At 43.1% G+C, this 12,551-nt stretch overlaps 1 protein-coding gene across 1 annotated transcript in view; it reads right to left on the bottom strand.

Annotated features, from left to right (window-relative positions):
- The window catches only part of TOX2 (TOX high mobility group box family member 2), a 132,563-nt gene that overhangs the window by 4,833 nt on the left and 115,179 nt on the right, over positions 1–12,551 (bottom strand). The window contains exon 4 of the mRNA XM_027078265.1: positions 2,226–2,465. Coding sequence (XP_026934066.1) covers positions 2,226–2,465 — 240 coding nt within the window. The remainder of the gene's footprint in view (positions 1–2,225; positions 2,466–12,551) is intronic.

Raw genomic sequence — 12,551 nt, forward strand, 5'->3', positions numbered from 1 at the left:
ACACACACACACACACACACACACACACACACACACACACACACATGCATGCACACATGTCCTGGGTATGAGCCCTGGGTTTTTCTGTTTTCTTTCTTTCTTTTTCTTTTTTTTAAGTCTAGTACTGCATTTTTCGTTTAACTCATCAATGAGAATCAGCATGATGGTAAAGTTGATTCAAAGAAATACAAGAGAAAGAAACTGGTTAATGCCCTGGAGAGCAATAAAGCTATCACCTCTGGGGCTTCTAGTCTTTTGTACTGGACAGAAGTCATTTGTGTCTCTACAGGGAAAAATTCATTTGCCTTGTAATCAGACAAAAATCGTTCACATCTTCATTGCTTTTCCCCCAAGTTAACATCTTCCTTTACAGAGTGTAAACCCCCCTAATCAATAATGAAGGAGGAATCAAAACAAAGGCACAGTCTCCCAGAGAATCAGATAATTTTTGAGTCTGTTAGACGAGGCTGTAATATGCCATTGAAAGAACGTGCAGTTATCCATTTTTGGACTATTTCCAAGTTTTGGATAGATATATTTTTCTTAACAGCTCTCCCCTCCTGTGATCACAGATAATCCCCAAAGATTATCCTTGATTACATAAGATCAGTCTCTTCCACCACATTTCAGCTGTGTGATTTGGGTCCAGTGGCTTAGTCCCCCTGACCCCCTTTGAAGTTGTTGGATGGAGTGAGGTTAATGGAACTGCCGCCAGGTGTGGCCTCACCCTGGACACCTGGCCTCTGATGCTGTCAGACGCCAGGACCACCATACTGCGAGCACCTCACTTAGGGCTTCCAGGATGCGGAGCGGGTGGGAATACCCCCCCACAGACTAGGACTCCCGGGCCACCCAGGGACCAGGGATGTTGCTCAAAGGCCCTGGATCCTGCCGTGGAGACCATGGCTCTATGCACCAAGGAAATGAAAGTGACACCATGAACTGATAAGGAAACTGTGGGCCAGTGGATAAGACTCAGGCCTGCACATCTGAGGGATGGGGAGGGGCAGTCTGTAGCCACATTGGTTCTGTTCCTGAGTGTTTCTCTGCAGCCACTCACCTCCCCAAGCCTTAGTTCTGTCAGCACCGTGGCAAGGCTCTGACAGGACAGGAGATGCGGACGGATGCACCTTGTAATTGATGGAGAGCTGAGCAGATGAGGCACTGCAGGCAGTTAAGAGCACAGATGCTGGAGCCAGATTGCAACCACCTTGGTTTAAATCCTGGTTCTATGACACTTGATACGTTACTTAGCCTCTCTGTGCCTCAGTTTCCCCATCTGCCAATCGAAGATGATAAAGGCACCTACCACATAGGGTTGCGATGAAGATTACGTGGATTAATTCCTGTCGTGTCCTTAGAATAGTGTCTGGCCCGTGAAAGTGTTTTAGAAGGGTTTGTTAAATAAAAAGAAAATAAAATTAAAACCGCCCCCGCCTGGACTATAGTAGAGACCAAGTTATCCTGAGGATGTAGCTGGACCAGGATCCAGAGGTGCCCACCCCAGCCTGGAGGTCAGGGTACCTGCAGGATGGCATGGGTGCCACGGTTACTGCCCAAGGCCTCTGCAGGGCCGCCACGTGGAAAGGGGTGAGAGGCCCTTATGAAGAAGAAGGGGAGGGAGGTGTTGTGGAATCAAGCCTGGATTCTGCCGGCGACTCATTGGGAGATTCCGGGCAAGCACACCCACCCCTGGCCTTTTGGGGCCTCTGTTTTCGTAAAAACAAGATGCTCTTCGACAGGGAGGGAGATCTAGAGTCAGTGCAAAGAAAGGATGGGAGCCTGGACACATGGTGAGTTCTCATCCCTGACGGGTTCTTGAAGAGGCAACACCGCCCCTGGTTCCAGGGATACAGGGTGGGCCACGCCTCCAAGGGGGGGAGTCATTTTTAGTGTTCCATCCTGCAGTGCTGCCCAGAGCACTGCTGGACCACCCATCTTTGTGGTCCTCCAAAGTGGGCCAAAAAGGCCAAAGTGGTCATAAGACATGGCCCTGAGGATCTTGCCAATGCCATCAATGCCACTGAAATGACCCATTGGCTATTCAGGAATAAGACGACATCACGTTTATCCAGAATTTTCCTCCTTTTTTTTTTTTTCCAGCAAAGGGTAGAGTTATACTCTTCTAGTCTTTTCTAGAAGTAGGTGATGACCATTTCATGCAGGGCCTGTGCCCTTGCCGACAGGAGGGCATCTTAAGCCTTTGCATCTCCATCCCTACGTACCTTGAAATGCGTTTCCGACTCCTCCTCCTGAGTTGAACTGGAGGGAGACGGGGTCGCCGACTTGCTCCCTGGGGGTGACGGGGAGCTGTGGGCGATGCCACTCCGGACGCCCATCTGAGAAATGAGCTGGGACTGGCTGAGGGCGCTCATGTGGCTGGCCAGCATCGCCGGGCGGCCCAGCAGGGGCCCTGGTCGGCCCGAGTCATAGGCAGCAACCTCGGAGTGGACCATCTCCTGGATCTGAGAGAAGAGGAGATTGCATGTTGAGTTCGAAGGGACCAGCACATCTGCATGTGTATGTACCAGACTCAGAGGAGGGGGTCCCCTCTGAGCTGTGGCTTCCCCATGGATCGCCCACAGGTGAGGGTCCATTCTATTCCGACCCCTGCACAATTAGATGCACCTCTGGGGGGGGGCCATTCTGTTGACAGTCACCCTGGACAGAGAGTCAGCATCTCAGCCCTTGCTAGAGAGCCCAGTCCAGCCGTGAAGAGATCATTTTATGATACTGGGTTTTCCTTCCTGGAACACGGTGTATCTTTGCATTTATTCACTATGCACCATGATAGCAAAGAGCATAGACGTTGGAAGCCGAATGCATTTTGAATCCTGGTTCTGCTGCTTATGCACTGGGTGACTTTGGCCAAGTTACTTAACCTCTTTGTGCCTCAGTTTCTTCACCTGAAAAATTTGGATAATGATTAAACTTACCTTCTAGGGTTGTTAAGGATTAAATCTGCCTGGCACATAGTAAGCCCTATCTTGTACGAGGGTTTGTTAAATACATAGAATAAATAAATCCCTTAATAAAGTTTGCACATTTTTCCCCCACAGGTCAGTCGTTTTCTTATTATCTATTCACCATGATATTTTCTAACTGGTTATTTTTAGAATATAAAGCAAGCTACTAATTTTTATATACAGGCATTTCTCATACTAAACACATTTAGAGTAGTGTACACTTTTTGCCTAAAAATTACATACACACACACACTGTTCAGTGAGGCATGCCAATTTGCATAGTCTTACAATTATTTTTATTTCCTCTGAATTTGTGGTTAAATTCTAATTTTATTTATTTATTTATTTATTGCGGTACGCGGGACTCTCACTGTTGTGGCCTCTCCCGCTGCGGAGCACAGGCTCCGGACGCGCAGGCTCAGCGGCCATGGCTCACAGGCCCAGCCGCTCCGCGGCATGTGGGATCTTCCCGGACCGGGCATGCACCCGTGTCCCCTGCATCGGCAGGCGGACTCTCAACCACTGCGCCACCAGGGAAGCCCTAAATTCTAACTTTTAATATCCAGTATCTGTGTTTTCCTTTACTTGTTCTTCGTTAGGGAGCCTCATCGGTTTTCTATTTTATTTTGTGGGATTTTTTTTTCCTCCTCAAAAGAATCAAATTTCAAATTTGTTTATCAGGTCTACTCCTCCGTTTTCTAATTCTTTAATATCTAATTTTATCTTTATTAATCTCTTCCTCTGATTTTTACATATTTATTAGTGTTGCTTCCCCCTCAATTTTGGGTCGCATTTTCAATTCAGTATTTTCATTCTCAATGTTTAGAAGTAGGTTTCATGCTATGAATTTTCCTCTGAACATGACCTTAACATTTCTCAGACTTCATCACGTGAGATTTTCATTATTGTTCTTTTTGATGTATTTATTTTTAAATTTCAGTTTTAATTTCCTCTCATCCAATCGATGTTTAAGAAGAGTTCTGAAATTTCTTTTTTTTTTAATTTAATATAATTTAAAAAAATTTTTGGCTGCGTTGTTTCTTCGTTGCTGCGCATAGGCTTTATCTAGTTGCAGCGAACGGGGTCTACTCTTCATTGCGGTGCGCGGGCTTCTCATTGCGGCAGCTTCTCTTGTTGCGGAGCACGGGCTCTAGGCGCGTGGCCTTCAGCAGTTGCAGCACACGGGCTCAGTAATTGTGGCTCATGGGCTTAGTTGCTCTGCGGCATATAGGATCCTCCCAGACCAGGGCTTGAACATATGTCCCCCTGCACTGGCAAGCGGATTCTTAACCACTGTTAACCACTTCCCTGTGCCACCAGGGAAGTCCAAGTTCTGAAATTTCTGTGCCGCCAGGGTAGTCCGAGTTCTGAAATTTCTAAGAGGTCAAAACTTTTTGTTGTTTCTTTTCCTTTTGCTCCTAATTTCTAGTAACAAACGTGATCTAAGAATATGATCTGTACTATTTGCATTTTTGAAAATTTATTCAGGTTTCCTTTAAGACCCACATATGTTTAAATTTTGTATATATTTCACAGTATTTAAGGGCAAAGGGGAGCTGTGTTTGCAGAGTAATATAATAGTGTGACATTTCTCTGTCTTATCAGTGGTGATTATATTATTTCGATTCCTTTGGTTTGTCAAAGTTGCCTACAACTTTCTGCTTCCATCAAAATCTCCCTTTAATGCTTAAAGTTTTTGTTTTGGGAATTTGATGTTGGTTTTTATTGCAAAAAGAAAACTGGCAATTATATCTTCATAACGGATTAAACTTTAGTATTATTATAAAGTGTCTAATTTTTGCCTTGAATTCAGTGGAGTCTGATATGAACACTGCTATCCTTGCCTGTATATATATTTGTTTGAATTTGTTTGGCGTTTCTTCATTTCTGAGGAACTTTCTTTTTTACGTGTCAGTTTCCATTCTTTCGGGTTATCTTTGTCAAATGTTGGTTTTTTTGTGTGATGATCAGCTTTAGAAAAAGAACTGAGTTGTTTCCCTTTTTCATTATGTCCTGGAAGAGTATAAATAACAAAGAAATGATTATTTTCCTTAGAGAACTGAAAGAGTTTAGACATAAAAACATCTGAGGCCCAGGGCTTTTTGAAAGATTGATTTTCACAATATTTGCTATGGCTAATAGGTCTATTTTAGTTTCCACATTCTCTTGAGTTAGTTTGGTTTTATAGATATATATATATATATACACACACACATATATTTAGTAAATTGTATACTTCATCCAGATTTTAATACCAGTAGCATAAAATTAGGATAACATTACCATATTTTTAACCTACTCTATGGTTTTAAATCCCCATTCTCAATTGTAATACTGTGAATGCATGTTGCTTTTTAAAATTTTCCTTCTCAAAATTTATATATTTTTAACTGTCCAAAGAACCAGTTCTTATATTTAAACAAATCTATTTGACAACTTTTCTGATCATTATTAAATTTTGCTTTTCTCTCTATTAAGAGTAACTTCGGGTATCATGTTGCTTTTTATCTAGCTTTTCAAATTAAACAATTTACTTATTTTCACATTTTCTTTTTTAATAATAGAAGTAGCTAGGGCAGGCGTTCAAACAGGGACACTTTTGCCATGTAGAAGATGTTTTTGGTTTTTAACTGGGTGAGGGGGGTGCTGCTACTGGTGTCTAGTGGGTCAAGGGGCCAGGGATTCTGCTCAACACCCTATAAAGCACAGAATGCTCCCCAACAAGAGTGATGTACCCCAAATGTCAACAGTGCTGAGGGCGAGAAGTCCAGCTCTGTAACCATGATGTTTTCCCCCTGAGGAGGACTCTAGCTGAATCATAGAAATATTTTAAAAATATTCTACAACTGAAGATTTGATTTTCCTTTTTACCCTAAAATTATTTGGAAAAGAGTCTTTATTAATGTAGCCTTTTGTGACTGTGGCCAGGGAACATAACATCTAGGATTTTATCTTTGTGGTACTGAAGTTTTCATTATGGCTTAAGATATGATCAATTTTTGTAAAACTTTCATGTGCCTCTGAGATAATGTTTACTCGGTAACATACACATTTCTCTATGTGTCTATTCAATAAACTGTTTTGACTACTTTAGCTGTGAAATCTCGAGAAAAATGAGTTTAAGCCTCCTACTACTATTGTGTTCCTATCAGCTTCGCTATGGAATTTAAACCGGTTTTCTTTATATTGATATGGTTATTCATTCGCATATATGTCCCAGAACGCTATATTTTCACACGGCTTCTCCTTGTTAATTTTTTTAAAAGTATGTTTGCCTCAATTAATGTTTCTATCTTAAATCCTACTTTATCACTTTCTTGATTTTTCCACTGTTTTATTTACTATACTTCCATAAAAATTTTTTTTAAAAACCACAGTGAGGTATCACCTCACATCTGTTAGAATGGATATTATCAAAAACACAAGAGATTACAAATGTTAGCAAGGGTGTGAGAAAAGGGAACCTTTGTATACTGCTAGTGGGAATATAAATTGGTGTAGCCACTAGGGAAAACAGTATGGAGGTTCCTCAAAAACTTAAAACTAGACTACCATGTGATCCAGCAATCTCATCCCTGGGTATATATCCAGAAGAAATGAAATCACTACTTCGAAGAGATATCTGCACCCCATGTTTACTGCAGCAACATTCATAATAGCCAAGACATGGAAACAACGTAAATGTCCGTGAACAGATGAAGGGATAAAGAAAATACGGTACATTTTACAATGTTATTCAGCCATAGAAAAGAAGGAAACACTGCCTTTTGTGGCAGTGTGGACGGACCTTGAGAGCATTAGGCTAAGTGAGATGAGTGAGACAGAGAAAGACAAATACTTTATATTCTCACTCATATGTGGGTTCTAAAAAAGCTGAACTCAAATTGAGAGTACAGTGGTGGTCGCCAGGGCCAGGGGGTTGGGGGAAATGGGTGAAGGTGGTCAAAGGGTACAAACTTCCAGCTGTATGATGAATAAATTCTAGGGATCTAATATACAGCATGGTGACTATAATCACCAATACTATATTATATAATTAAAAGTTGTTAAAAGAGTAGATCTTAAAAGTTACCACCACATACACACTTATTATGGTAATTATTTCACAGTATATACATGCATCAAATCATCACGTTGTATACCTTAAACTTAAGTATGTTAAATCTCAATAATACCTCAATAAAGCTGGAAAAATTTTTGAACACTTTGAACAAAAGGTAGATTTTAAAATCTATTCTCTAAACATCCTTTTCTATTCCAACATGTACACACTCCTTTTTCCATGAATCTTAAAGAAGGATCTGACATTATTTCTTCAAGGGCAAATTGGCCTTGGGGCTCTGTGTTTAGGGCTTGTTTTTTGTTTCTTTTTTTTTTCCTTCCCAGCTGCCTGTTTTAGAATTCTTCAATCAGGTATACCTGAACTCAGTAATTTAATATATGGCCAACACTTGATAATGGCAGATTTTGAATTTTTGCAAATCTGCTAAGTCTGAAATGCTCCCAAAGTTGTTCTAATTTGCACTGCCCTGTTTACTAGAGAAGTCAAACATTTTTTCATTCGTTTCCTGGCCATTTGGGTTTCTGTTTATACTGCTGGTGGGAGTGTAAACTAGTAAGATACACATATTAGGAAGAAATCTGATAATCCATATCCCATAACCTAGCAATTCTATACCAAGATATTTACTGTAAAGAACTTTCCCACATGCACAAGAAGACATATATACTGCAGGAAACTTTAAAGACACTGAAATGGGCAAATGAATGTTCTTTCAATGGGTGTTGGCTAGTCGACCTCAGGGTTATCTGTTTCTATAGAAATGTGTGCCTTTGTCTTTGACTAGGCTACCTGACAACTTTGTAAGCTGTACAAAAATGATATTAGTGCAACTTATTGTTTTATCATTAAGTTTTTTTAAATTGTGGTAAAATACACATAAGATAGGATTTACCATCTTAACCATTTTAAAGTGTTTCACATTGTTGTGCTACCGTCACTACCATCCATCTCCAGAGCTCTTTTCGTCTTGTACAAGTGAGACTTTGTATCTATTAAACCATAGCTTCCTGTTGCTTCCTCCCTGCAGCCCCTGGCAACCGCTATTTTACTACTATGAAATTTGACTATTCTATGAATCTGACTGCTTTAGGTACCTCCTGAAGTGGAATCATACGGTATTTTTTCTTTTGTGTCTGGCTTATTTCACTTAGCATAATGTCCTTAATGTTCATCCACGTTGTAGCATGTATCAGAATTTCCTTCCTTTTAAAGGCTGAATAAAATTTCATTGTATGCATATAATGCATTTTGTTTATCCATTCATCTATTGATGGACACTTGGGTTGCTTCCATATTTTGGCTATTGTGAATGCTGCTGCTATGAACACAGATGTACAGAGATCTCTTCAAGACCCTGCTATCAACTCTTTTGGATATATACCCAGAAATAGAATTGCTGGATCATATAGTAATTCTATTTTTAATTTTTGAGGAGCTGCCATATTGTTATCCATAGGGTCTACACCATTTTATATTCACACCAACAGTGCACAATTTCTCCACATCCTTGCCAACTCTTGTTTTCTCTCTCTCTCTTTTTTTTTTTGGATAGTAACCATCCTAATGGCTGTGAGGTGGAATGCAAATGATTCTTATCCATAAAAATGCAAAAAATGTTTTCTGGTAGAGGTACAAGCTGATCGCATCCTGTAGAAAAGAAGAACCCAAACATTGTATTCTTGCTCTATAGATATCAACCAGTTTTGCATTTATAAGAAAATTTATTTCAGCATTCTTTTTTTTTTTGTGTGTGTGTGTGTGTGTGTGTTACGCGGGCCTTTCACTTTGTGGCCTCTCCCGTGCTCCGGACACGCAGGCTCAGCGGCCATGGCTCACGGGCCCAGCCGCTCCGCGGCATGTGGGATCTTCCCGGACCGGGACACGAACCCATGTCCCCTGCATCGGCAGGCAGACTCTCAACCACTGCGCCACCAGGGAAGCCCTATTTCAGCATTCTTGATTGCCTGTATATGTACCTATTCATCAGATTGTTCTTTGAGCTGATTATAATATCTTACTGGCTTCCTCATTAGTGAATGAATTAAATAAATTGACATGTTTTCATTTTATATATTTATATGAAAGTCATATTACCTTTCAAAAATTATATACTACAACAATGATCATTACAGCACTTTTTTTTTAACTCCAGAAAAACTGGGAATAATCTAAATGTTTGCCAGTTGGGAAATGGTGGTAATCTGTGATCTATTCACAGAATGGAATTCTGTACAGAGTTGAAGTGAATGGCCTGGAGCCACACCTACCAATGAGGATGAACTCAAAACAATAATGAGTAAAGAGTTTCAGAAGGATACATACAGTAGAATACCTTTATGTACATGTTCAAAACATAAAACATTACTATAAAGTGTTTAAGGCCATATAGAAATGCAGTAAAATCATAAAACCCCTATTACAGCCCCTTCCTCTGTCGTGCAGGCGTGCCCTGGGGCTCCCCAAGTCTCTGGCTGAGGTCACATCCTTGCTCAACTCCTTCCTCTGTGGACTCTGATTCCTTCTCCTTCGATAAACAGCATTCACAAGAATCCTCGTCTCAGGCTCTGCTTCCAGGAGCCTCACCTAAGTCTCTCTCCATCAGGTCAATGGGTCTCCCCTCTCCGTGGGCTGCACCCCATAAGCATCAAATCATGTTCACTTCTCTCCCGTCTTTACGTGAAAAGCTCCCTTAGTTCCAAGTCTCCTAAAAACTGCTGTCCCAACTTTCTCCCCTGCACAGCCAATTTCTACAGAGAACTATCTATTCTCACTGTCACTAGGACCTCCCCTCCCACCGGCAACTCATTTGGCGTGTACCCTCCTTACTACGTATACCACTTAATCATCTTCATCATCCTCACCACCATCTTCATCAGTAGGAAGAAGAGGGGAAAGTTTCATTAAGCATTTAATACGTGCCAGAAGCACTGCTAAGCTTTTCCATATATGGCCCATTTAATCACCACAGCTACCATACCAGGTGGGTAATATAGTCATTCTCAGCTGAGGAAGCCAAGGCTCAGAGAGGTTCAGAGACTTGTCCATGATCGCACAGCTACTGCCGGTGGAGCTGGATTTCTACAGACCGTCATACTTCCTCACTAAGCTATGATGCCTTCCCCAAGACACCCCTTAGTCCTTGACTCCAAGATTGCTGCCTTGCCCGACAGCCCTCTTCCCTCCAGGGCTTGACTCCTGGCTGTCCAGCTACCTCACTAGTCACTCCTTCTTGGTCTTCTCCAGCCCACTCCTTCAACACTGGCATTCCTCCAGCTCCATCCGACTTTCCCTCCTTTCTTCCATGCCCCCTGGGTGAGTCGTGGCTTCTGCATGGATGCCTGCAAATAGGGGGCACCCCCCAGAGATGATTCCAAATTCCCATATCCCACCTAAGAAAGTGTTTTGTTGAAAGCCAATTTCAGGCTTTGAAAGAAAAAAGGTGAGCTCGCCGGAGCAGTACACAGAAGTGGTCAGACGTCAATCCCTCCACACATTCCAGAATTCTCTACCAGTTCACAGGGCCCCTTCCCCAATCACAGTCCACCCTGCTCTGCCCAACACTTTTGGTAACCATTGCCTTTTCTCCGAATGAGCTATAGCAGGTGCTGGGAGGGGTCAGCCCGCTTGCCCCTGGCCTACTTTGGGGGTCCCCCCGACACCACCAGTCCAAGGTTATCGCCCCTGTTGCTGGTTTCCTGCGTCTCCCTGCCTGACAGCATTCTCTGTCCAAGGAGGCTGGAAGTGCTGAGCCCTAGAAGTGACCCTCAATCTCTGAGGGGCTGCAGTTTGTGGATAAAACCCCGGCTTCCCCTCCCCTCGAGAGGACGATTCTGAGTCTCATTCCATACGCCTCTTGGAGGGTCCACAACAGGATTCCAGTTGGTCCAGGTGGTCACAGCTCATCACCCTGCCCTTTACTGGCTTTCTTCCCTTCCTGTCCCTCTTCCCTTCTTCCTTCCCAGAACATCCTGGGATCACCCCTCAACAAACTACTTGCCCCAAAACCTTTGTGTCAGAGTCTGCTTTAAGGGGGATCCCAATTTAAGACACCAGCCCTCCTCTCGGCCCCCAGCATGGCTTCCTCAAGCCCAGGTGCTCTGCTGGCCACCACAGTGACCCTTCAGGAACATAATATGTCTCCTCCCTCCTCAGAAGCTTTTAATAGCTCCCCCATGACCCACTAGCCCAGTCCTGGCCTTGTAGGAGCCCACAAAGATCTGCACCTTCTCTTTCCTGCCGACCTCTCCAGATCCTTCCCAGAGCTTCCCAGGACATGTGGGCTTCGAGCTGGAATGGATAGTTTCCCCTGTGGCTCACTGGTCCTTTCATCATCTTCAAGCTTACCTGAAATGCCACCTCCTCAAAGAAGCCTTCCCTGACCTCTCCTCCCTCTTTCGGCCATGCCCTTTACCTGGGCCTTCCCCTGGGCTCACCCTGGTGGGTACGGAGCATCTGCTTATGTGCAGAGATATATTATGTGCTTCCCCAGCCCCAGGCAGGTGGCCCAGCCCGCAGCTGGCACTTATGAGATGTCTGGTAACCAAATGAACCAAGCCTCCTACTTCTCTCATGGAAACATATGGTCACCTCCAGGAGCCTCTCCAGGAAGGATGAAACAGAGGAAATAGTAAGGGTGTCGCTGTGAACATAATTAGGTTCGCCTGGCTTAATAGATTCTCAGGGCTGCACACAAAGGTGTTTTTCTGCAGAGCATCATTTGCATTCTCTATGGAGAGTACGCCAGGTGCTGAGAGCAGCCCCACGCTGCAAGGAGAGAACAAGAAATCACACCCGTCTCCTTCCCACTTTCTGCTGATTCACAGAACGCACACCCGCCCTGCTTCCTCTGAGGCAGGGACAAGGTGTCATTCAACACAGCCTCACGCTCTGCCCAGGGAATTGGAACTTTTTTTTCTGGAGGCAACAGCGGCTCTGCTCAATTCTCTCATTGAAGCCTCTGCCTCAGTTCCAGAGGGTCTAGAAACTTCTCCTTAATTTTCGAGCACAATCAAACCACAAAGGAAAATTAACAAGCCACTGACCAGCATTTTACAATCCCTTCCATAGCCTCGGAGCAGCTCTTTCTAACAGATACTAATATTCCTGTTTTATAGAGGAATGGTAACCATAGTCATAGTGATACCATATACTTACTATCATGTTTAGTGAGTACGCACTATGTCCCAGGAGCTTCATGAACAAACCTTTGACATAAACACTCTTATCATCCCCATTTTATAATAAAGACACTGAAACTCAGAGAGGGTAATTGACTTCCCCAAGGTCACACAGCTAGGTAGTGGGAAAGTCAGAATTCTGGCTGTCTTCCAAGACTGAGATCTTTTTACTGCACCCACGGACCTTAACGGCTCTAATATAGGTGGAGGGTAATGAACCTGCTCTCACAGGACAGCTGTAAGGATCAAATGAAAAAATGTTGTAGAGAACCTGGCACACAGTAGGTGTTCAACAGGAGAGGTTTCCTTTCCTTCATGCCCTCATGGACTTGCTCAGGGTATAAC

The sequence above is a fragment of the Aethalodelphis obliquidens genome, unplaced genomic scaffold (assembly GCF_003676395.1).
Source record: "Aethalodelphis obliquidens isolate GAN/ISIS:26980383/991018 unplaced genomic scaffold, ASM367639v1 scaffold42, whole genome shotgun sequence".
In the NCBI taxonomy this organism is placed as follows: Eukaryota; Metazoa; Chordata; class Mammalia; order Artiodactyla; family Delphinidae; genus Aethalodelphis; species Aethalodelphis obliquidens.